Source organism: Propithecus coquereli, unplaced genomic scaffold (assembly GCF_000956105.1).
Source record: "Propithecus coquereli isolate 6110/MARCELLA unplaced genomic scaffold, Pcoq_1.0 Scaffold137, whole genome shotgun sequence".
In the NCBI taxonomy this organism is placed as follows: Eukaryota; Metazoa; Chordata; class Mammalia; order Primates; family Indriidae; genus Propithecus; species Propithecus coquereli.
Window position 1 is genome coordinate 4,726,724 of NW_012137969.1, and position 26,885 is coordinate 4,753,608.

The window sequence follows — 26,885 nt, forward strand, 5'->3', positions numbered from 1 at the left end:
ACCAAGAAGTCAGTTCTGATAAAACTCATTAAAACTCATTATAGGTTTAATACAATTAAAAACTGAATGGGACTATTTTTGAAACTTAACAAAATAATTCCAAATTTTTTCTGGAAGAATAAATGGTGACAAGAAATAAAATTCTAAAAAGATGAGGGGACTTGCTTTATCAGGTATTAAAACACATTTTGGAACTAAAGCAATTAAAGTACCGTAAAACTGGCAGAAAAACAGATGATGAGTCAATAGAAATAAATAAGTCCCAAACAGACTTTTGTATAAACAGGTCCCCTTAATACATAACAAGAAAACATAAACAAATGAATTATTCAATAAATAATGTTGGAAAATGGATCATTTGAAAGAAAGAAAAAGTCATATATCAGAATATATAACACATCTAAATTCCAATAGTTAAATATATTAAAAATTAAACCTTTAAAAACAAGGTGAAAATTTATAAAAATATTGTTATACTTAATAGTATTGAAATATCTAAACACAAAAATAATGAAGGAAAATATCAATAGATTTAACTACACAAAACCAAACACTTCTGTATGTCAATAAGTAACACCCCAAAATTAAAGGTAAAAAGCAAACTAAAAAAAATACTTGTCACAAATGAAAGAAAAAACCCTAAGGCCTTGATAGAAAAATGCGGGAAAAGAAATTGACAGATCATAGCACAGAAAGTGCACAAAGCCAACCAACTTGGAAAAGCGTGTTCAACAACATCAGCAGTCAGAGCAACACAAACTAAAACCACCAGCAGAAGACCTGAAACTAAGAACATAAATCTTCTGAATGGAAGTATAGGAGACTATCTTTGCAAACCTGCAGCAGGAAGATTATTAAAACAATTTCCTTCTAAATATTCTCATTGGTGTTGCGATCCTGCCCCTGCTGGTGCCTAAAGGCTTAGTTTGGCTGTTGGGTCATTCGGCACTGCTGAGGCGACTGGACAGGGAGGAGCTGGGGACACGTCCCAGGAGGAGATGCTAACTAGGACTGATCAGGCAAAGGCAGAAGGACAGGGTGGGGAGAGAATTCCCAGACATGCTGGGCCAGGCGCAGTGGCGCTGAATATCTGGTGTGCCCAGGGAACTATGAGCAATGCCTCGTTGCCGAAGCATGAAAAGCAAAGCAATGAGTGGCTGGCGATGGCCCCGGGGAGGCCGGCTGCAGTCAGATGATACACAGCACTGTATTCTTCAAGGAGAGAGAAGCCCTATGTAGGGGGGAACTAGGGCTGGCGATCTGGATGAGGGGGCTCATCTGAAATACGAGCACGTGGTGGGGAGCCAGTGGAGACAATGGGGAATTCGAGCCTCACTTCCCAGCCCATGGAGCCTTCTCTGCAGAGCTGCTGACCAATATCAAGCTGGGGAGGCCAGTTGGTCAGGTTTGTACTTTACAGAGCTCCCTCTGGTAGCCCCACGAAGGATGGCTCCGAGGAGGCCAAAGCCACAGATTAGTGCCACAGCCAGGCAGGGTGGGTGGTTGCAGGAATGGAGCAGCATGATGGATTAGATGACAAGTCATGATTTATTGATTTATTTGTCGGTGAAAGGTAATGGTGAAGGAGTCAAGAACAATATTATATTTCTACCTCGGAAGAGGAACAACTTTGGGGGAAGATGCAGAGTTCTGTTTTAGAGGTTGAGTGTGATGCGCTCTAGGATGCAGAAATGTGGGTGTCTGGAAGACATTCGGTTACAAGGACCTGAGCCTCAGGGCAGAGGCCCAGGTTGGAACCACACATTAGGGACCTGCAGTATGTGGGCGAAAGGCGAGCCACAGACCGGACTCACTAGGGAAAGCACGTGGGGTGAGAAGACCAGTGTCCAGAGCGAGACACACCACAGCACCAGCATGGGCAGGGAGGAGTCGAGGAAAAGATCAGGGAGGAGAGTAAGAGGCGAGAACAAAGAGGACGCAGGAGCTGAGCGGGAGGAGTGACGAAGGGCGTGGAATGCAGAGAAGTGGGGGATGTGGACTGAGCAGTGCCCACTGGTCTATCCTTTAGAACAATGATGACACAGTCCCAGGAGAGAGGGCTGGGTGACATGAGGGAGGCTTGCAAAGTGGAGACACTTAGCAGAGCCTCTGAGGAAGGAGCCAGGGGAGAGGGAGAACTTGAGGACAGAGAGCAGAGGGATTAAACACGGGGCCAAGTCTCGGGGCAGGGAGAGGAAATAAGGGGATGGGTGGAGGACTGGCTTTCAACATATGACGGACTGTGGAGATTATTTTTACTCGTTGTGCTTTCAGTAATATCTAAATTTGTATTAATGAGCATATGTAACTTTAACAATAAAAAGTACAAATTCATCTTATATTTTAATTAAATTTAAATATTACAAGGTATGACACATCACAACTATGAACAATCATACCTATTAAAAAACTAGCAGTAGAATGAAATACAATGAAGTATTCTGAATTTTTAATGTAAGTATGCTTGTTACCTACAGGTTCTTACCAGGAGACACCATGACAGTAGGTGTTAAGGTTTGAAAAAAAAAAATCATGAGAAGAGTTTTATATTTGGGAAGAATAATTTTTCTTACTAACTGGTAAAAGACCACCGTTATTCTATGCCAGCAGTGGGATGCCTTAGTCCAGCCCATGGCAAACTCACAGGGGCTCAGTTTGAGAACTAGAATTTCCTCTCCCAAATATCAGGGTTACCATGGAAACCTGTGGCAACTGTTGCATTAGATGAGTATCTGCATTTCTAACATTGTGTGATGCCAATTTGCTCATGTTAAAGGATACATTTTTTAAAAGGTAAAATCAGGGATCTTATTCAAATATAAAATGAACATGTATCAAAGATTTTAGTTAATGCATTAATTTATGAGGGAACTGGTAAGATGTCACAACAGCATCAAAAGAGAAATCAGACAACACACACATATTGACAATACTAAAATGAATTTATAAATAGATGCAAAACTGGTCAATATCTGCAGAGCAATAGCCAATTATATTCTACAGGACAAAATTTATCTGCATTTCTATGGACAAAAAGCATTTACAGAGTTGTAAAATAGCCCAAAGACAATAAAGGGCAGGTCCCTGTGGAATCATCCCTGAAGGGTGCTGGATGAGACACACTTTTATTTATTTATTTTTTTTGGTCCACTGAAAAATCTTTCACATTTTTGTCCTGACAGTCTTCTTCCTTGTGATCATAATAATCTCAAAGGAAGATGATTCTTGACCACAATCAACAGACATTTTAGGGAGTGGGCCAAATGCTTTTATTATTCAACAGCATTTTTAGCCCATTTTTAGGGTTCTCTCTATACTCCATCAAGAATCCCTGCACTCTCTCAGCAGAGGGATCCCCCAGGCTTCCCTCATCTGCCTCCTGGCCTGACCCTCTGCACTCCTCAACTCCCCAAATGGGCACCTTGAACCAGGCCCTAGCACACTGCTGTCCCTCTCTGAGCCCAAGGTGTACTAAAGGTGCACCTGGGACAAAAGAACCATCAGATGTCCCAGAGAGGCAAAACCCAGGATGCCTGCAGAGAGCCAAATATATTTTTCATACGGGGTTTCAACTCGAGTTAAGTGGATGGACAAAGGCTCAGTTCAAGCCCCAGCATTCTGCTCCATAAAGCTTGGAAGAGGCCCTTCTGTAGTGGTGGAAATGTCATAAGGGCACAGGTTACGAGGTGTCTCCCATGGCCACTAAACCACGTCAGTGTGGCCCCTGCAGGACCCACAGTTTCCAGGAGAATGGCATCCTAATTGGCCTGCCAGGAGGAGCTGGCTGCAGAGGGTCCCCCAAGTAGCTGATGGATGGGCCTACTGGATAGAGCTATTTAGCACTGTCCACTTGCACGGCGCTGAGTGTAGGCCAAATATAATTTCCATTTTAGTGTACTTGCTGCTGAGCTGCTCTTTCTGGCTATAATTAGCTAGCCTGTTCAGCTGCTTCTTAAGGGCATTTGTTCCTAATAAAAATAAAAACCAGATCATTGGTGCAGACGATGGTACTGCTCTTTCTATTTGCTGCAGCAGGAAGGCAAGCGCCAACAACTGGTAGCAGCGCACGCTGCTTCAGCCAAGGTCACAGACATACTTTACACAGTTGAAATCAGGAACAGCCAAGAGACAACCATCGTAGCCACTCTACATTCTCCATGCAGTAATACCTGCATTAGAGGCTCTGGAGGAAAAAGAACTAGAATCTCAGCCAGCTCCACGTTAAGGATAGTCAGGAGAGGCTGAGGCTAATGAGGGACAAACGATGTTCTCTGTCACTTTCTCAGGGAAACGGAGCAATGGGACAGGTACAGAGTTGAGCAGTACGTGCCAGGCACTCTGTCGGCTATCACAGGTACGGGCAGTACTGACACATGGACCCTGCCTGCCCCTAAGGGGTTTATGGTCTTGCCAGAAGACAGACATATAAACCAGTAATTATCATGTAATGTACTAAGTGCTCAAAGGGAAATACATATAACGGTATAGGAACCCTGAGGCGGGAAAATGAATTCTGCCTGGGCATGATGGGATGTGGGGAAATGAGATGTGAGCTGGGCCATTAAAAGGAAGAATTTCCCCAGGCAGACACTGTCACACACCAGCAGCAATGTCCCTAAGTCATACTTGACAGCCAGCGGTTTCCAAACATGCCTTGAGGCCTGGCACCCAGGGGCCCTTCCTGCTGCCCTTGTCCCCCATCCGGCCCAGGTCTCATGTCACCCCCTTTGAAGATTTCCTCTGATTTGTCTCCCATCCCGTTGCTTTACCATGGTCCCAGGGCACTTTGCATGTACCTCGATGGCAGCATCTTCCACGGGAACATGTTGATGTGTCCAACCCTCTCCTTGCTGCTCACAGTTGAGACGATCACCTCATCTCTGTGTCACAGCACCCAGGAGAGTGTCTGGTGCAGAGCTGGTGCCCAGTCACAATTTATGTTGCAATGGTTGGATGGTCACACACAAAACATGCTTCTTACTTAGGCAAGATGTCTGACTGGAAGAACCAGCCATGCGACTGGTTGAGAAAAGGGTCAATATGGCATTTTGAAGCAATGCCTCATGTTGTGTAAACTGGAGAAGGCAGAACACCTCCCTTTTGGAAGATGGTGTGTGACTGGACTGGTCAGTCCACCACGAGATGCGGGGAGGTGAGATTTGAGCTGGGCCGTTAAGAAGTTAACCAGAGAGATTAACTTGAGTTCCTCTGTCAAGTACCCACGGAGGGCTAGGGACACAAAGATGAATAAAACAGTCCTCGATCTCAAAGCGACGGACGCCCGACGGGAGTTGTCTGCACGGTGGGCATTTGTCAGAATTTGGATGACAAGCACTCCGCTCCTGTCACATTCTCTCCACACAGATCATCGTCAAGTCCTGTTCTACTCATAGGTAACACGGCGTGACACCCTCAGGAAAGCCTTATCTTCTCACAAGGGCTATTTGAATAAATAATACCAATCCCTTGCATCTTTGGTCAGAGCTGTCTGCACACAGGCTGGTTTCCACCACGCCCCAGCCTCTCTAAGAAAAGAGGCCTGATCAGAGTCAGAGATGCCCACAGGAGGGGGGCCTGGGCTCCGGCCTTGCTCTGGGATGATGCTCAAGACTGAAGTCTTGTAGCCAAGGGTGCAAACTTGGAAACCCAAGAAATAAAAGTAAAATATTGTCTTTGGAACACCATAAGGGAACTGGTCTGGGTGATGCCTAGTTCAGATTCACAGTGTGGCTTTGTCAATTCTCTGAACAGACTGGAACCCAGGTGCAGTTGGCCAGCCTGACAGCACCGCAGAGCTCCCGCTGAAGTGCGAGAGGGAAGACTGCTCCACGGAGCATGCACTAAGAACACAGACTCTGGAGTCACAGCCCGGGGGATCCCATCTTCACCTACTAATAGTGAGTGACCCTGGGCCAGTGACTGACACTCTCTACACAGCCATTCCCTTCACTATGAAATGAGAACCAAACAGTGCTGCAGTGGTGTGAGCATGTGCTATCACCAGAAGAGGAATCTATCCTAGCAGAAGAAGAGGAAGTATAGGGACAATTAGGGGAAGTAAAGTTACGTCAATAATGAAGGAAGAGTTACACGTTGGCATGAGCTCGGGAAGGACGCTAGCAAAACCTTAAGTGTTTCTGCCTACACAAGTGAGCAGTGCAGGAATACACGGGAGTGTCACCAAATACAGCTGGGTTTCATCGGAGGGAATGCTGAAAAAGCACCACTCCTAGCTGTCCTGCAAACAGGAACCTGTCTGCAATGGCAGTGCCATTATGAGACAAACCATAGACCAAGTGAAGTTGACTGCTGTAGGAGACAAGCAACTTGTGGTCTGGCCAGCCCTGCCTTGGGGGAGGCCCAGGGGAGGAGGCTCTCATCTGGTATAAAGGACGAGATAATGAAGGGAGGACCCCTGCTTGGAAGTGGAGAGGTTAGATCGAGCTGGTGTGCTGGAGAGCTTTTCTGAGCAGGTAATGGGTAATCACGAGGGATGACCCACTGGCCCTGTGAGCATTCCAGGCGAGGGAGCAGGCCCCGAGATGGGAAACTCGGCCCATTCAGGGAGTCACTGTGAAGCCACTGTGGCTGGTACATGATGAACAAAGAGCACCGTGGCTTGCGGTAAGCCACAGCCACACAGCGACCAAGGGGCTTGACTTTCCTCCGGGATGCAGCGGGAACCCACGCAGGGTTTGTACAGGGGAATTTAGTGCAATCATATTCTAAGATCAGGGTTGCAGCTTGTGGAGACAATGGTTTGGAAGAGGGCAAATGTAGAAGCAGGGCCAGTTGGAAGGTGACTACAATTGTCCTGGTAAGAGATAATGGAGGTAAGAGAGAGAGAGAGAGAGAGAGAAGGGAGCAAATCCCAGTGTATCCCAGAACATGGTGGGGTGGGCTGCTGATGTGGTGGGCGTTGGGGAGGGCTCCAGGGAAAGGAGCTGAGGACCCTCCCTGGGCTCCCGGCTGGGGACATGCAGGAACCCAGGGTCTTGGTCATGGAGATAAGAAGGGCTGCAGTAGTGAGGGGAGGACAGGGTTGGGTTAAAAAACATTAGAAGATGCAGTTTAAAGAAGTTTGAGATGTCTGTGAGACAACCAGATAGAGATGTCAAGTCACTGGGTTCCATGTGATCCTGGAGGTTTGGGGTAAAAGTACCAACACGAGAGTCGTCAAAGAAGCAATGCCACTTAGGATCACGCAGACACGTGAGATTTCCTAGGAGGAGATTCCAGGGAAGGCAGAGGGGAGTGAGCACTGTGGCTGGGAAGTGGGGGGAAGAATGGCTGGGGAGGCGAGGAAAGCCAAGGCTGCACGGCTGTCCAAGGAAGGGGGTGTTTGACGAGGGAGGTTTGAAGGATGGTACTAAATGGGGCTGAGAGGTCAAGGAAGGTGAGGAAAAAAAAGGCCCACTGAATGCTTAGCACTGTGTCTGTGCCAGAGAAAACATCCCACAGGTGTGAGCTGTGGTGGTGGTTAACTCTCGAGTTAGCCCCAGTGGGAGGCATTATTAACCATCTCAAGTTCACCCCAGGGGTAAGCCCATGGGCACGGCCATCGCTGTGCCCACATCCACACTCCCGTAAGAGCCCCACTGTTTCATGTCTTCCCTCTCCCAGGCCCCACGTTGCCTTTCTCTTCTCTAAACTGCGAGGTGTGTTTTTCGTTTGAAACTCCGTACATAAAGCATCATAACATTTAACTAGTTGTTTTGGGTCTGAGCCAGAAGTGAAAGTTAAGGACATTAAGAGCACACAAAGAAATCTGATTATGGTCTATGGTGACAGTTTTGTTTCGCTACTTACTGTTTTCAGACAGCTCCACAATGTAATAGAGAATAGGGCTGTTTCCATCAAAGGGCCGAACCCAAGAGAGCATCACGGTGTGGCTGTGGGAAGAATTTGGGCTGGCCAGGAGGTTCTGAGGTGAATGAGGCAGTTCACTTGAATAAAAGGAATGAAAAAGAGAAAGAAGAAAACGCATATCAGAATCGACGGTTAGCCTGAGTCCTGACATGGGCAGTCCTGGCGTGGAATGTTTTGAATATGAAGAACATTAAAACATGCCCAAACACAAATACTAACCTCCCCCCCAAAAAAACCAAACAAAACCCACCTCCACTCCTTACAGTATTATTTTGTTTTCTGAATTTCAAATTTCACAATTGTGTTTAATCCCTATGTTCAGTATCAAGGCAACTAATGACACTGTCACTTAAATGGGGCTGGAAGGATGCAGATTGACACATATATTACTTAATTGAGAAAACTTGTCAACAATTTGTTTTTACAGCTAAAAGCTGGTCACGGAAATGTAATAAACCATAGACACAGGAAAGGGCCTGGTAACTGTGACTCAGTACGAAAGTTTCCAACACTAGCCCTTTGGAGTTCCAGAGAACGCCCATGTGCGTTCTTAGACAACGGTTGCCTCATTTATTGACGGCATGAGGTTATGTTGCCATTCTCTCTTCTGATGGAATACAGGGATTTGGGGGAAGCACTTAAAGGAAATGTGGTGAAAACACTAGCTAAAATCCCATGGAAATGGTAAATAACACATCAGCAAGGCTATAAAATGGAAATGTAATTAAAGCAAATAAATTCTGAAAAGACATTACTAATAAAAAGGGTTTTTACTGGGATTTACTGATGACAAAGCTACAAAACCCTATTGCATAGTTTCTGCCAATGATGAGTCTGCAACCTTAACATTCTGAGCTGCCCAAGCCCAGTATTTAACCTCACACCTCAGGAATCTGGGAGCAGGACACTGTTCCGTGGCTGTTCTGGACGGCTGCCCCTTCTGTGGCTTCCCGGGCAGTGCTAGGGAAAGGGGATGCGGAGCCTGACCCACCTCACCCGCTAACCAGCTTTTGGTCTCTCTTAGACATCAATTATTGCTGAACCAAACAGGTCAGAACAAAAAGCCATAATTATACTTGATATTTTTAATTTAAAAATTGTACTCATTATACTTTGAAATTTATTAAGCTGTTTTGTGCTTTCAGCTGCCTAAGAAAAATAGCTAATCCATGTGTACTATTCATAAATATACTATTATTTCTAATGTAGACTGCAACTATATTATACCTTAGCACAATAAAGAACCAACTTGAGTCTGAAATGCTGTCTTGTTTTTTTCTTAGTTGTGAATTAAGTTTTAAATCAGAAAAAGAGCTGTTATTTCAATTTGAGTTCTCTAATAACCAAATCTCCATTAAATTTCCAATGAAGATCAACATAAAGGAAATGTCAGGATAAAAATATTTATTCTACTTCTCCCAAGCCCTATTTCCTATTAATATTTTCCCCCCAATCTGAATTGGTTTGGCGTGAAACCAAACCAAAGCTGTTGTAATAGCCCCACCTGAAAACAAACCAAGAATAAACTTGGATTGATATATCCAAATAAGACTGTAGTATCATAAAGAATTCATCTGGTCTGGGATGGAGCTTCTGAATCCTTGGAATTTCCTGAATGATAGAACTGTTTTTGTCACTTGTGGTGGGCCTCTCTAGCCACAACTGATTTTATGCTTATGAGGTGACTCAGGGTAGGGCCCTGGACTGGTCCAGGATGGGGTCTGGCCGTGCTGGAAAGACCAACCATGTGACTGGAAGCAATGATGCCGGCCCAACCTGCTGTCACAGTCCTGCCCTCCCAGAGCTGACGAGCCAAGGAGGGGCACAAGGCCATACAGAGTCCAGGACAACACCAGACCCCAGAGATCTAGGAGTGGACCATGGAGTGGTCTAGAATGCAGAGCAGGGCTGCAGGGGGCAGGCCTAGTGGCGAGGTGGGGATGCAGTGGCTGGGAGGGGTCTGGGTGAGTGGAGAGGGAGGGAAGGCTCTCCCAGGGCTACTGGAACGCGAGCTCAGGCAGGATGACGAAGGTAAGTGGCCTGCTAAGGGCGTGGGTAAGACTGGCGGGAGGTCTGGGCAGTGAGAACGGTAGGAACACAGGGTTTGCACTGGGTTGTGGAGGCAGGCGAGAGAAGAGAGGCTGGGCAGGCCCAAGGAAAGGTGGTTCACCTGACCAGAGAGACCAGGAAGGAGTCCATGTTCACAATTTCTGGGATATCTTTTTGACATTGACTTTCCAGGGCTGGCACTGGGACTCCAGGGGCAGCTCACTGGAAATGGTACCAAGCGATTGTACAACTAGTAGGTAATAACCTGTAACAGTAGGGAGGGAGGACAGATCGTGAGGCTAACTAATGATGGGTCAGAGGCTCAAGGAGCCAGGCAAGAGAAGAGAGAAAGGGCACACACTTTGTAAAAGGGAAATCTCATCCTGGTGACCATGATATATGACATGAATAGGCTCCTGTTGGACAACAGGAGTGTCTGACCTGTGGTCCCTGAGAAGCTACGTCTCTGCACACTTTTTCTTATGACCCTGAGTGGGTTATGCTTGATCCTATTCTAAATTTTAATTTTATTTTTCCTGCAGTGAAATCTTACTCTTGTTTCAGATCAGGCTTCTCTTAGCCTAAGATGCAAGTGCACACAGAAATGGCCCATCTCACAGGCGAGCGGCGGTCTTGCTCTTGGGGCTTTGTAGATTGTAGCCCTGTCACACTGTCTTAAACAGAGGCCACTAACCAAGTAACATCTGCTATCCAGGTGTGAGCTCCTAAAATGCCTGGGACACACCCCTGTGTCCCTCTGTCCTCTCACAGAGCCTGCTCACTCCCGCTCAGGGTGTGAGTCTGGGGGTGGGGGTGGGGGACGGTTCTCATTTCCCTTCTCCTTGAAGATCAAAGCAATCAATGAGAAGGCAACTGGGTTTGCTAGAAGCAGGCACAATGAATAGCAAAAATGGCAGCTAAGAGCCTGAGACAAAGGGATTAAAAAGATTCTTTAAAAGATTAAAAGCAAATACTTAAGAACTTAAAAAGCAAAGCAGCCTTGAGACACTGAGTGTAGGAACTAAGACCTCCCAGCCCCGAGGTGCCCAGGCTGTCAGTGTCCGTGATGCACAGACAGGTGCAAATCCCTCATCTAGCACCGCTGACAACGTCCACCTTGCTGGCTCAGAGTCATATCCAGTGTGATGATTTTTACACACATCACAGGACTCAAAGTTGGAAGGAAATTTAGATTTTTCACTACTCCCAGTGCCTACCCTACGTGAACATCCTCTCTGCAATATCTCCTGTGTTCAGTATTACCTGTTTAGTGATGCAAAGAACCTTTTACTACAGAGGTGTTTCACAGAGAATGCGGGTTCAGTTCCAGACCTCCACAATAAAGCAAATATCACAATAGAGCAAGGCACACAGATCTTTTGGTTTCCCCGTGCATATAAAAGTTTTGTTTACACCATTCTGTACTCTTTTAAGGGTGCAATAGTGTTACGTATTAAAAAAACTGTACATACCTTAATTGAAAAACAGTTTATTGCTAAAAAATGCTAATAATCATCTGAGCTTTCAGTGGGTTGTAATCTTTTTGCAGGTGGAGGGGGTTCCTTGACGTTGATGGCTGCTAACTGATCAGGGTGGTGATTGCTAAGGTTTGGGTGTCCGTGGCAGTTTTTTAAAATAAGACAACAAGGAAGTGTGCTGCATCAATCGACTCTTCCTTTTCTGTAGCAGGCGATGCTGTTTGATAGCATTTTACCCACAGTAGAACTTCTTTCAAAAGTGGAGTCAATTCTCTCAAACCCTGCTGCTGCTTTACCAACCAAGTTTATGTAATATTCTAAATCCATTCTTATCACTGCAACAATGTTCACAGCATCTTCACTAGGAATAGATTCCATCTCAATAAACCACTTTCTTTGCTCATCCATAAGAAGCAACTCCTCATCCGTTAAAGTTTTATCATGAGATTCTAGCAATTCAGTCACATTTTTAGGCTCCACTTCTAATCCTAGTTCTTTTGCTATTTCTACCACATCTGCAGTTACTTTCTCCTCTGAAGTCTTGAACCCCTCAAGGTCATCCATGAAGGTTGGAATCAACTTCTTCCAAACTCCTGTTAATTTTGATAGTTTTACCTCCTCCCATAAATCATGAATATTCTTAATGGCACCTAGAATGGTGAATCCTTTCTAGAAGATTTCCAATTTACTTTGCCCAGATCCATCAGAGGAATCACCATTTATGACAGCTGTAGCCTTACGATACGTATTTTGTAAATAATAAGACTTGAAAGTCAAAATTACTCCTTGATCCATGAGCTGCAGGGTAGATGCTGTGTGAGCAGGCATGAAAACAATAATCTCCTCGTACATCTCCATCAGTGCTCGTGGGTGACTAGGTGCATTGTTAATAAGCAGTAATGTTTTAAAAGGAATCTTTTTTATGAGTAGTAGGTCTCAATAGTGGGCTTAAAATATTCAGTAAACTATGCTACAAATAGATGTGCTGCCATCCAGGCTTTGTTATTCCATTTATAGAGCACAGGCAGAGTGGATTTAGCATAATTCTGAAGAGCCCTAGGATTTAGGAATTTCAGAATGGTAAATGAGCATTGGTTTCAACTTAGGGCCACCAGCTGCATTAGCCCCTAACCAGAGAATTAGCCTGTCTTTTGAAGCTTTGAAGCTAGGCATTGACTTCACTCTAGCTATCAAAATCCTAAGTGGCATCTTCTTCCAACAGAAGGCATTTGTCTATACTAAGAATCTGTTGTTTAGTGTAGCCACTTGCATCAGTGATCTTAGTAAGATCTTCTGGATAACTTGCTGCAGCTTCTACCTTAGCACTTGCTGTTTCACCTTGCACTTTTATGTTCTGGAGACAGCTTCTTTCCTTAAACCTTAGGAATCAACATCTGCTAGTTTCCAACTTTTCTTCTGCAGCTTCCTCACCTCACCTCAGCTTTCACAGAATTGGAGTAGGACCTTGTTCTAAATTAGGCTTTGGCTCAAGAGAATGTTGTGGCTGGTTTGATCTTCTATCTAGACCACTCACACTTTATCCATATCTGCAATAAGGCTGTTTCACTTTCTTATCATTTGTGTGCTCACTAGAGTAGCACTTTCAGTTTCCTTCAAGAACTTCTCCTTTGCATTCACAACTTGGCCAAGTGGTTGGTGAAACAGGTCCAGCTTTTGGCCTATCTTGGCTTTCAAAATGCCTTCCTCCCTAGCTTAATCATTTCTAGCTTTTGATTTAAAGTGAGAGACATGTGTGTGACTCTTCTTTTCACCTGAACACTTAGAGGCCATTGTAGGGTCATTAATTTGCTTAATTTCAACATTGCTACGTCTCAGGAAATAGAGAGGCCCAAGAAGAGAGAGAAAGATGGGGAACGGCCGGTTGGTGGAGCAGTCAGAATACATACAATATTGATTGATTAATTTCACCGCCTTATATGAGCACAGTATGTGATGCCCCAAAACAATTATAATAGCAATATTAAAGATCACTGATCACAGATCACCATAATAGATACAAAAATAATGAAAAAGTTTGAACTATCATGAGATTTGCCGAAATGTGACACAGAGAATGAAGTGAGCACATCCCGTTGGGAAAATGGCACCAAGAGATCTGCTCAACACAGGGTTGCCACAACCTTCAATTCATTAAAAACACAGTATCTGCAAAGTGCAATAAAACAAGGTATGCCTTATGCTGGAAGTACAAACCACTTCTTTAAACGATAAGTTTTGGTTATCTGGAAAATTAAACTTCGTGAAATCCTTGACTAACCCATCAATAACGGATAAATGAGACTTTAATATATTCTGAATCCATTTCGGAAAATCTTATCTGATGGGAACGGATTGCATCTAGGCATTTCTCTGCCAACTTTGAAAGGAGATAAATGATCAGCAGAGTGACTCACAGACAGTGATATGAAGACAGGGTGACAAATGAAAGGTCCCAGAGAACAATGGAAAGAAGCCCAGTGCTGAGTCACTTTGTAATTTAAAGAGAATGGGGGTGGGGGATCACCATCAGGCAAATCATACTACAGTAATATCAGAAATGAAAAATAACAAAATAACAAAAACCTGGACTGTATGGGAAGGAGATTAAGCGAGCTATGTGTGAGGAAAACAGTTTACAAAAAGACTCAAAAGAAAGCAATTGGTAAAATTGTGGCTGCAGGGGGGAATTGCTCTGGCAGAAGAGGATCAGATAAGTATTTTTCTATATGAAAAGCATTGCCCCTTTAATGCACAAATGATGACTTGGTCAAACCCATCTTCTTTGGCTTCACTTTGAGGATGAAGATGATGGGGGCTTGATATCTCTGGGAAACGTATTAAATTGTTCACTCCTTATTATGGCTTTGTCAGAAGTGGTTTTATTGAAAGAAACCTCTCTGACTGCCTCAGGATCTGAGTCTTCAGAAGGTCAGCTCTGTAAATTGGGTTTTCTCTGTACTCCAGGCTCATGAGAATTAGTCTCTGGTTTCAGGAGGAGAGATACAATGCTAATTGGGTCTTTAAATGATTTAACAATTAATCAATCCATAAAGCCTTAGGAGCCCGGTCTCTCTGGTGTGCTCAATGCAGCAAGATGCTTTGGGGGATATGGAGTCATCCCAGAGACAAGCTCCTGACCTTGTGGCACCAGCACACTAGTAGGAAAGACGCTACTAAAACAAGGGGTGACCAGCATTTAACAATGAACTGTGTTGTTAATTTACAGGATGCATCATGGAACCATCTGGAATTTTAGAAGCCTCTTCTCTCAGGGAGGGGATTAAGGCAGAGCCCTCATAAATTAGTCCCCCTCAGTGTGCACAGCACAGGGTCCCATTTTTACTTGGAGAGTGGAGTGAGGCTTACTCAAACACTTACTGGGCCCTGCTATACTCCTGGCACTGCTCCAGGCACCGAGGGCTCCGCATCAAGCAGACACATCCAGTGTCCAGCGTCAGATGGCCATCAGAACATGGGCAGGAATAAAGCAGGGTAAAGGAAAAAGAAACGTCCCAGCCTCAGGAGGCCGGGTGCTGTTGATGACGGGAGAAATGGCATTCTTGCATAACACGGAAACAACTGCATGCCCATCTTCAGCTGGGTTCCATGACAGGTTTACAAACACTGGTTCATGCAACCCTCACAACAGTCCTTTAGGGGACACAATGTGATGCTCAGTTTATGAGTTGAGAAAACCGAGGCTGAGAGGTGAGGCGACCGGCCCAAAGTCACACGAGGAGTAAGAGGTAGGCAGGGCCTCTCACCCAACCTCGCACGTGGATGGCTTTGCAGCCCTGCCATGACTGTCATGGGTGTGAGGTGGGGTCGAGGGGTTGCCCCTTCAACCAGGCTTAAATGAGACAAAGTCTAGGGCTGAAGTCTTAGCCATGGAGCAAACAAACATGAGAATAAGCCTACGGATGGTCTATTTTTGAAAATCTCACTTCTAATGCTCCTAATTTCTATATTTAACAAAGTAGCTTTTAACTGAAGTGGAGAGGCAAGGGGAGAAAAGGCTTTCAGGCTTTTCTGAAGGACATTGTTTAGCCATAAGTACCTCTCAGTCCCTTCTGCAATATGAGATTTTTTCTTGCCTTTTTTTTTTTTTTTGTCATCTGAGTAAAACATGGAAATATTACTGAGCTTGATTTGAAAGTTCTCAGAGAAGCCCAGAATGCCCTGCGATTGTGGATGATTATTATCATTACTATTGTCATTACTGATGTTATAGAGTCACATCCTATTTGGATCTAAAGACATGTCACAAAAGAGCCTACAACTTTCCCCATCCATTCAGATCTGGGGCAGCAGAGTTCATTACACTAACAAGTCACAAGGAACAATCGTCTTCCAAATCAGTTCTGTAACCAGTTGTACCCAAATTGGTTTGAATCACAAATCTGCAAATATTTCTATATTTAGCGATGAGGTGTTTTACCATTACAGAAAGCCTATTATTTTATACATACAGCAACATTTGCTGAAAAATGTATTTTACTTAGAGGAAATCAAATAAGCAAATAGTGGGGAAGATATGTAAATCAGTAGGACATAAAAATTGTGCAGAATAAAAAGAATGTGCTTTATTGGAAGTATGCAATTTGGCTTCTGCTGACAGAGTCTTTATGAACTGCTAACACTTATTTATTCGATACCAACGATGGATGATCTAAGAGTTCTCAAAGGTAGTTTTAAAAATGTGAATAGCACAATAGATTACATGAATTCACTGGCCACATCCTCCAATGTTATCAAAATGAAAAAAAAAAAAAAAGCAGTCCTCAACCTGAGATACGGAAGGCAGGAGAAGAGGCAGGAGCAGAGCTGGACAAGGGCTTCCAGGCACTGACTGCCAGGCTTTGGACAGAGCAACCTGGGCCCGTGCATTTACCCAGGGAGTGCCAAGGGCACACGAGCACCGAAGGTGGGGGTCATACACACATTCACTCATCCAGCCAGGCATCCAATCAGCCAACTGACCAACATATACTTATTGAGCACCTATTGCATACCGAACACTGAGTCAGGCACTCAAATGCAAACCTGTGCCATCAGATGCTTCTCCCTCGGGAAGAGGAGGAACCTGAGGATGTGCTCACCCACCCCAGTGTGCCCAACATGGAGGGGCAGGGTGGGCCAGGTGCGGGGTGGGTGGGGGGGAAGAACCGCAGGTGGCATCCTGGAGTCACAATGGCAGGAAGCGATCCTGTAGTTGAATCCCAAGGATTCAGGTAAAGCTGGCAGAAGACACAAGCCAAGCCGCGGGGGCAGCAGATGGCTGAGGCCCACGGGAAAGGCAAGGAGAGCCAGGAGCAGGGGCTCCAATGCCTGTAGGCAGGGCATGGGGGACATGCCTCCCAGGCACATTCCCAAAGCTGAAGAATCATCTGTGTGGCAGCCTTGCAGCTGGTCCTCTGGGGCCACGAGGACTCCTGTGTCTTCATGACTAACTAGGGTGACCTTTGCTCCCAACAGGTGACTAGTGTCGAAAGAGAACAAGGAGTCATCCTGGAGAGAGACAGAGCAGGAGATGGAATGGAATATTTTTTCAGGTACTGAAGGTACAACAGGGCTTTCTGGACTGGCTGCTACACATCATTAACCTTTTAAATTCCACAAATAGAGGCTACACAGAAAAGCAGTTTGTCTGTTCACTCATTCACACACACATGCAACAAACACAGAAGGCCACGTGTTTAGCACTTGCAAGCATTTTTTCTACTTTTAATCCCCTCGGCTGGAGTCTAGGGATTCAAAGATAAATGAGACATGGCCTTTGTACTCAAAGTGTTCAAATTCTATTTTTAGGGAATGATGTTTGTATACAGAATCTTTCCTAGATGAAGGTGGGTTGAGTCCAGTAAGAAAAATTTCTCGAAATTCCCTTCTTCTAATGGCCCAGCATGTCAAACATTAGCCAGGGACGGATGGGCTGACGCGTGCCCCTGGGGGAAGTGGGGACCCTGACAACTGCTCAGCTTTGATTCTTTATTTTCACATTTTATTTTTGTACTCATGTGCTCAGGGAGTATTTGAGAAGGCACAACTTTTAAAAAGCAAATAAATACATGTCAGAAAAATAAAATTTGTCAGTAGGCATTTCAGTTTCCTGCTCCATGAATAAAGAGAGAGTTGAGGAAGAGAGAGTAAAGACGGAGGAGATCAATGGTTTCCCACTCGGGCTTTCTGGACCCCCAGGAAGGTCTGGATTGGAAGTAATGGGAAGCCACTTGCTGTTTTCAGGATTTCAAAAGACTTAATGGAAAGTATCTATTTTCCCATGGAGAGGCAGCGGGGACTAACTTAACTTGAACTCGGAGTCTAGCTGGCGTTCACCTCCATGAGCTGACCCTGGCATGTTTCACTGATAGGAAGCTCTGATGGGCATTAATGGAAAAATGAACTTACTGGTACTTAAATGCAGCGTGGTATACAGCCTGTCGGGATAAGGTGTCAATGGGGAAAATATGACACAAGGGCTCAATGGGGACAAAAACCAACAATCAGACTATCTGTATCAAGGATGACACATTTTGATTTTGAAGTTTTACAAAAAGCAAAAAACCCCTGTCAACGTACATGGCTATGTGGCATGTCGTGCTGGCCTCTGACCGCTGACTTGGGACACAACTGGGCATCATACATGTTAAGTGGTAGTCACTTAGTCACAGAATGCTGGCTGAATGCAGAAATGCAGATAATTAAGAACTGATAAACACCAAACATTGAAGTACTCACATTACTTCCAGTCGGGCTGTTCTGGAATCATTCCCTCCTTTAGATACAATTTCGCAGGTATAGTCACCGATGTCACCTGACCACGTCTGGCTAATAAGAAGGGATCCATCCTTCTCCACCACAATTCTAGAACTGCTAGATGGAGTGATGACCACATTGTCCTTTCTCCAAACATAGCTGTGGGCCAAGCAAAAGTCTTGAGTTACAAAACCCATAAGAACAGAATCTGGTCCTTCTTGTTTGTAAAAAAGCAAGCAAATGACAACCTTGTGAATATACTAAAAACCACGGAATTGTGCTCTTCAAAATGTTGAATTTTATAGTATGTGAATTATGCCTAAAAAAGGAAAAGAAAAGAAAAAACAAGTAATACAAAAAAGATGGTGAAGTTAAAAACAGGACAATGAAAATGACTGGCAACATCTGTCTGAGCTTATGTTTTAGAGACGGGGTGTGTAGCATCATCTGCATACCTGTCACCTGATAAAACTGCACCTAACATTCCTGCCCCAGAATGTTCCTGGAGGACAAGAGTGTTGTCTGGGACAGGAGGCAGCAATTGTTTAAAAATCCCCAGAGTAGAATTACCCAACTCATGAAAAAAAAATCACACCCCCTAAACGTATTTTCTTAAAATCCAACCATTCCGGCAGACAGTCCTTAAAATTGCATTTCTTTCTCATTTAGTCTTTATCTATGGCAATTTTAGCACATTTTTCTTTTCAAATATACAATCAATTAAGAGCCTGTCCTGTCTTTAGATGTCCATGGGCAGAGCCACTACTCACTGCTAGATGGGATGAAAGTGATCAGGTTTTTAAAATGTACCCAGCTCTTTAAAGCCCTCGTATTCAAAGAACACAGACATTTATAAACTACTTATCTGAAATTACTCTGAGACAGACCAGGACTGACTCCACAAGAAGGAAATGAATAGGTTGCTCACTCTGGGGTACAGCATTCAGCTGCAATTGTCATGTAGAGCCTGGTGCTCCTTGGGACAGAGAAACCCTGGGACCAGGGGTGCCCAAGAGTGAATAATCTAGTTCCTTCTCAGGAAGGGGTCTCCAATTTAATCACATATAAAAATCTACAAGAAAACCACAGAGATCCAAGGGGACTCTTTTTGAGCTCTCAGAGTAGCAAAAAACCTGACTTATTTGAAATCATATTCCAAGTCATTTAGAAAGGAATGAATTCTTTTCCAGGCATGACAATTATCTCTTGGGAAAGCCCCCGAGGATTCTCTAGGTAATCTTTAACTTGCTAGTTTTTGTCTGCTTGTTTTGTTTTGTATTCACCATCCTTGTAACTTAACAAAGCTTGGTTTTTGAGCCCTGGGGAATTCTAGAGAACCAGGTAGAAATATGGAAATTTATGATTTGCCAAACACCTGCTCAAGAAGAGTGAGAGAATGGCTTAGTCTCCGAATCCAGTTAATGATGTATGTGTCAAAGCCATCCCCTCTGCTCAGAACAAAATGTCCCAGAAAGCAGGAAGGCATCTTGAATCCACCCATTTGGCTAACTATATGCTTTTTGGGCTACAGCCAGAGTGAAAATACTATGATGATTGGATTTTTCTTTTTTGATTTATTTTCAAGGCTGATTCTGAAAATCAAAAACAATTCTGAAAGTGGCTGCTCTTTGGGAAAAAGCTCACTACTGATAGCCATCTGTCTGCTGCCATGCATTCACCTGAAGTGTCACATTTTTCACTGCTACTCTCTAAGTCCGAATTCAAAGACAGGATATTGCAATTCCTTTAGAAAATCCTCGAGTCATCTAACTTCATTCTTTGTGTGTATTTTCTGCTAGGTGTGTTAGGTACTGTGGTTGCCTTTCTTCCACGTGCAGGTTTCCCTCACTCCCCATTTCACAATGAAACTATCCTTGGCGTAAAGAAAACCCCTCGAGTACCAAACAGCCCCCATGTAAACACTGCTGAAATCCTATTCGATCCCTCTGGATTTTTCTCTCATTAAGTATCAGCCTCTGACAAGTACGTTTTACAGATAGTGTATTAACCTTGGCAGAAAAAATCATGAAACGCTGTATTGAAGTCATGAAGTGGAACATAGCTCACTGTAAATAATACATAAGGCTGGAGTGGAAAATGGGATTTGTGTGATTAATGACAGAGCCCACGACTATAAGATGCCATAATCAGGGATCTGCAGCTGAAATCAAAGTTCCCCAAATTCTTCCTTCTCATCTCAACTTCACTTCATAAGCTCACATCATATTAACAAGCCCCAAGCATTGTAACTGACTGGGCCAACCTGAGCGAAATCCGGGGGTCGTGCGTGGCCCCACAGCGCAGCGTGGCTGTTGTCCCCTTAATTACCACTCGGTCCTCGGGAGGGTGGATGATGAATGTTCGGTCTGAAAAAACACAAGTCACAACTCAGATGAAGGACGTGTGTGAGAGTTTCCGCCCTCAGGGGGATAATGAATTGGTCATCTAACATCAAATCGTCCAAGTTTTCTTTTATCTTGGCAGAACAAGTGCAAATGGAAATGCTCAGAAACGTTCAGGGCATTGAAAACAAGCATTTCCACATTGCAGCAAGGTAAGTCAACCCATCCGGCCCCTTCTAAGTCCTCCTTAACCTCGAACACTCCAGAAGACAACAAACACAGAAGATCATATGCAAATATTTATTAGGTTCTCTGCACTTGCTTAAAATCTAGATTCTTTCCCAAGTTAATCCTCTTCTAGTAATTTCTAATGTTTGCATAGCAGTTTGTGACTTTGCCAAGTGTTTTCATTTATATTGTTTTATTTAATCCTCACAACAATCTTGTGAGGGCTGTGATATTACTAGTCCCAGTTTTCAGGAATGAGAATAGACAGCTCTGTGCAGACCCGAGACCAGCCAGAGCCATGTGTCCCGCATCACACACACCCTGCTGGAGATGCTGCTCTGGTGCCTGGAACGGAGACTGGAACTTGGGAGTCACAAGGCTAAATTCAAGGCCAAGCCTGCTTGCTGTTAACAGTGCATCCAGAGAAACATCTCTGGGTCTTAGTTTTCTTGTCTGTGAAAGGGGATGTTAATGTCACTAACCATTGTACAGAGACAAGTAGGTAAAGTAGAGGAAATGTTCTGTAAGTCACCACGGTGTTATACCAGGCATTCTAGTGTTGTTATGACTTTGAATCTTTTAGATCCACAAATTTTCTGGAGAGTGATTTACAGAGATTCAGATATTACTTTTTCATAAGCTTTTAAAGGTACGGTTAATTTTTAGGGATAAATGACGAATCATAAGTGGTTGACTCAAATAGAAGAAAACTTCTTTTTTAGTACTTGACAATATTGTGGGAATTTGGATTAATTTCTTTTCAACTCATGATATTTTTAGAACACCTAATAAATTAGAAAGAGTCATTTACAAAGTGGACATACTACATGATAGAGAATGCTAAACAAATATGAAATCAAGAACAATGATTTAGTTATTTTTAAGAATGGCATTTTAACAAATTATTCACTCAAGCAAGTTAAAACTTTCTCTGCTCATATAGATAGCTTCATGAAAGTCTGTTAGTGAGCATTCTTTTGCTTTTTTGAACAAATGCGTTTTTAGTAATACAGATTTGGATGAAGCAGAGAGGAAAAAGCACATTGGCAATTGAAGCTAAAAAAAAGGGTTGGGGGGATTAAGTACTCCAATCCTTACGTTCCAGAGAAAAATCTATTCTGCACTTCAGAAACCTGTATTATTGGTAAAATGAGAATGGCAAAAGCTGAAGAAACAACAAAGATTTTTTTTTTTTAGTTTACTCCCTGATACATAAGAAACATTCATTGTTAATATACTAGAAGTGTTTTAGTTCGTCATAATAATAGTATAGAAAAATATACATTCTTTAGGATTTTAATTCTTAATTCAGTTTTCTTATAAAATGCTTACAAAATTAACCAACACATCAATTTTGTCATTTGAGCTAATTTGGTGTAACATCCCTATCTAATGACTTTAAAAAGTCAATCTTTTATCTCTCCTGAAACATCCCCATTAAATCTTTGAATACATTTTCTAATTATTTTAGAAACTAAAAAATTAATTGCTCAACATATTTCTATAAATAAGTCGTAAAAATAATCTTTCTCTTTTGATTAAATTAGAAAGTCCAAGGGCATACTGACATCCCCCAAGCAAGATGACACGATGATTAAACCATGATTAATAGAAGGTTCACATAGACCATGGCCCTTACTCCACACGATCAGTGTTGCTGATGCGTTCAGGGATCCCTCCGAGTTAGCTGCATAGCAGGTGTAGTTGCCGGCGTCCTGGATGAAGACGGGGGCTATCTGCAGACCTCCAGATTCAAGAAGCATGAACCTAGGAATCTGGACAGAGCCACTGGCCAAAATGTGGTTTTCTGGAGAACAGTAAACAGGGATGTTAGAGCCACAACACTTGAAAGAAATGAAGATAATGTTCAAAGCCATAACCAAGAAAATAACTTACAGGTTAAAGTAAACATTTTATGCACACAAATAACTAAAGTAGTTTCTTTTAGGATTATTTAGAATAACAAAAACCAAGAACACCCTACCTGCTCAATAGAGAGATTTGGTTAAACAAATTTTGATCCATATATGTGATTGTTACCTTTGGGTGATTGGTTTTCATTTGTCTTTATATTTATGTGCATTTGAAAATTTTCTATATAAAGCTATTATTATGTTCAAAATCAGGAAAGAAAAAGGAGAAAATATATAAAAGAAAAACCTATTCTTATCGATCTGTAGTTTCTCAGATCTTTATGTATATAAGTTGTATCTGAGTGTGTGAGTTGTACCTTCGGGACTTGAGAAGCCACCGTTCAGTTTTCTGGTAGTGTGGAAAAGATATAGTCCACCAAGTATGATTGGTTAATCCATGTGAATCGCACAATTCAGCACAGAGATGATAAGGGTGGACATGTCACTGCTCAATCGGTGACAATTGTGAAGGGGCTGTGAGTACTGCAAAGGCAGCCTGTGATGCTGATGCCACTCTTCATAGGGATCGAAAACACAGTTGGAGCTAAGCTTTACCCGTCAAACTGGAGAGGGCATGAAACAATGCTGTGCTAGAAGTATACTACTTTCTTAGGAAAAAAAAGGACATGATTCTAAGGAAGAATTCCTTTATTTCACACATGGGAAAACTGAGTCCTAGCAGCATTACTTCACATCCAATACTTAACATTTTAGGGCTGGGCATGGTGGCTAGCACTTGTAATCCCAGTACTTTGGGAGGCCAAGGCATGAGGATCACTTGAGGCCAGGGGTTTGAGACTAGCCTGGGCAACATAGCAAGACCCTGCCTCCACAAAAATCAAAAAATTATCCAGGCATGGTAGCATATGCTTGCGGTCCCAGCTACTTGGGGGTCCAGGAGTCTGAGGTTGCAGTGAGCTATGATTGTATGACTGCACTCCAGCCTGGGCAACAGAGCAAGACTCTGTCTCAAAAAAAAGAACATTTTAAGGAACCCTAAAATAGGCCTAAGGCACTCTATAAAGAGCCTACTTAGGTTGACGAGAGCGACATATGCACAATTCTTTTTCTTCTTTACTGTCTGTTTCCTTTTCCAGAAGGCAAGGGTCTTTTTTTTTTTTTTTTTTTTGAGACAGAGTCTCACTCTTTTGCCCTGGCTAGAGTGAGTGCCATGGCATCAGCCTAGCTCACAGCAACCTCAAACTCCCGGGCTCAAGCGATCCTCCTGCCTTAGCCTCCCAAGTAGCTGGGACTACAGGCATGCGTCACCATGCCCGGCTAATTTTTTCTATATATTTTTAGTTGTCCGATTAATTTCTTTCTATTTTTAGTAGAGACGGGGTCTTGCTCTTGCTCAGGCTGGTTTTGAACTCCTGAGCTCAAACAATCCGCCCGCCTCGGCCTCCCAGAGTGCTAGGATTACAGGCATGAGCCACTGCGCCCGGCCGGCAAGGGTCTTTTCTGTCCTATCTATCCTTGCACCCTTGGCATCTAGCACCTGGTAGGCATTCAATGAATGGTTATTTAATCTTTACTGAGTGAGTAAATGAATGAATAAATAAACAAGAGTGAAAATAATAAACACAACCATTGGCCCAGTGGATTCATTTTCCGCATTGGCCACACTGTTTCGGAAAACGGAAGCCACCTACCTCTCTTCCATGTGATGGCAGGTTTGGGAGCCCCAGACACATCACACCTCAGAATGGCTGTCATCCCGTCAGTAACCGTGGTGTCCCCGGGACGCTGGGTGAACACTGGAGCTATATCTGGGTAGAGGAGTTAAACAATGAAATGATCAGCACATCATCCCTCAGAGATGCTCAAGCCAGCCTGGTGGAGTATTCCATATGGGCTTTATAGAGCCAATCACAGAGAAAACTGCAGCGATAAAAAATGAAAACCTTTCAGGAGTGACTATAACCCTCCATTATTCGTCTCCCAGGAATTACCTATCTTTGTTTACAACCTAAAGAGAAAATATAGTCTCCTAATATAACGGATAACAAGTGGGAAGTGCAGGGGCCCAGGAAGAACAGTTTTAGATGGATGTTAAAAGAGGAGACACATTTATTTAAATAAACCAAACTGCTTTTGTTCTTTGCATAAAAGAAAAAAAAAGCTAATTTTTGAATGTAAAATATCATCCACAAGATGACACTTTCACATTTTCTAGGATCCACTCTGAAAGTTAAAATAACCAGGTTTCAAAGACTTCAATAAAGACCACTTTCTGGGAGGTGCTGTGAGCCCCAAGGGTCAGTGCCCCTGTTCACAGTGATCTTCATCTCCCAAATCTGTGGACAGGACTCAAGGAGCCCAGGGCACAGCCACTGCCTCTTCCTTATCCCTGGGAACCACAGCAAGTCCTAGCAACTCCGCCTACAGGGCACATGCTGAAGACTCTCCCTCACCTGAGACCACCCGAGTCCCAGGTCTTACCAGGAAGATGCAGGGCCTCCTAACTGGTCTCCATGCTACTGCACTTGCCTCATGGTCTATGTGACACCCAGCCTTTGGGGTACCCTTTGAAGGCTACAAAGGACTTCACGCCCTGCCCCTGGCCCGCTCAGAGCTCCTGAAGCTCCAGGCCCCTGGCCCTACTTATACCCCCACCCAGGGCCCCTCCACCAAGGCCACCTTGCTCCTTGTCAGGCTCCTTGTCAGGCTCTGTCCCATCTGCCTCCCTTCATCTGCACATGCATAGCGTGTTTCCTACCCTGTGACATGCCTGTCCCCAAGATTTCACATGACTGGCTCCTTCTTGCCTTCAGGTCTCATCCCAGAAAGCCCCTCGCTGAGTGCCGTGCAGGGAGACTCCTGCTCGCTGCTCCATTCACCACAGCACCCTGGCAGGCGGAAGTCACTGGGCCCTGCTGTCTTTCTCCCCCAAGGACCCCCTGTCCTGGAAGCATGAGAGTCTCACCTACCTTCCTCATAGCTGTGTCCCCAGAGCCTAACCTACCGTGCCCGACACAGATGCTCAATGACCATTTGCTAAGTGAGTGAACAAACATTGATTTTCTTAACACATATTTTCCTTTCATTAAAGGTATTTTATTTTGTTTTATCTTTTAAAGGTTTTTTAATTTGATGGAAAAATCATTTTGCAGAACTCTGTACTTACAAAAGAGATAACTTAGTATTATCATAATCATTTATTTATTTGTTCACTCATCAATTGCCATGGTAACCAGATTAAGCAGCACCTGCATTTAAATTTCCAATTTGACCTGATGAGCACCTGTACACTGGGCTGGGTTGGTTCTGTTTCAACAGATGGGGAAACGGAGGTTGAGAGAGGCGATGAGACGTGCTCCAGGTTGCCTTCCCTCCCGATGCCCAGGTCTCTCACTGGAGTGGGGGTTGGAAACTACAACCTGTGGGCCAAATCCAGCCTGTTGCCTATTTTTATAAATAAAGTTTTATTGAACACAGCCACTCCCATTCACTTAGAATTGTCTACGGCTGCTTTTTCATGCTGCAATAGCAGAGTTGAGTCATTAAGGCAGAGACAATGTATTATTTCTACTGCTTGAAACAACATTGGTTCCCTATGCTCTAAACTGGAGCACAAACTTGACCCCTGGGTAAGATTCAAGGAAGCGGCCCCTAGTTTACCAAAACACATGTATGGATCTTTAAATAGTTTGTCAGTCTCTTCGCAAGCTCTGGCCGTAAAAGCCAACAGCCATGTGCACAATGACATTGATTTGCTTTCTCAAACAGCTCTAACACCTGAGGATATCAGCATTTTGCTTCCAAAAGGGCAAATGTGAAAGGTATAACTCCATAATCACTAAATTCCACTTCATTTTAGAAGAACAATATTATATGACTATGGAAGATTAGAAAGAAAACCCACAGATACAATGAAAACCTTTACTTTTATTTTATTTTTCAAAGACAGAGTGCCAAGGTATTTCTGTTAATTGGATAATAAAAGAAACTCACAAAAGAACTATAATTGTTCAATAAAACTAAAACAGAGAATGAATATAAAAATAGCAAAAAAGATCAAAAGAAAAAGATTAAGAGTGAGCTATTCATTCAGAAGCCCTTCCAATTCCATCCAGAAAAATGGGGAATTTTTTTCTATTTCTCCTGAAGAAAGAGGAGGGCTTGGTGCTAGAGGAAGCAAGGTTCTCATAAGGACAGCGAGGGCCCAAGGGATCGGGGAACAGCCAGGCGCCTTCACTACTCATGGGCTTCAGCAGAGCTTCCCCATGGGATCCCCAAGTGGGCTAAGA

General features: G+C 43.7%; 1 protein-coding gene across 1 annotated transcript in view; it reads right to left on the reverse strand.

Moving 5' to 3' along the window:
- The window catches only part of SDK1 (sidekick cell adhesion molecule 1), a 595,735-nt gene that overhangs the window by 214,018 nt on the left and 354,832 nt on the right, over nucleotides 1-26,885 (reverse strand). The window contains exons 10-14 of the mRNA XM_012638907.1: nucleotides 24,288-24,404; nucleotides 22,362-22,529; nucleotides 20,416-20,518; nucleotides 18,135-18,311; nucleotides 7,810-7,946 (exon numbers count right to left, since the gene is read on the reverse strand). Coding sequence (XP_012494361.1) covers nucleotides 7,810-7,946; nucleotides 18,135-18,311; nucleotides 20,416-20,518; nucleotides 22,362-22,529; nucleotides 24,288-24,404 — 702 coding nt within the window. The remainder of the gene's footprint in view (nucleotides 1-7,809; nucleotides 7,947-18,134; nucleotides 18,312-20,415; nucleotides 20,519-22,361; nucleotides 22,530-24,287; nucleotides 24,405-26,885) is intronic.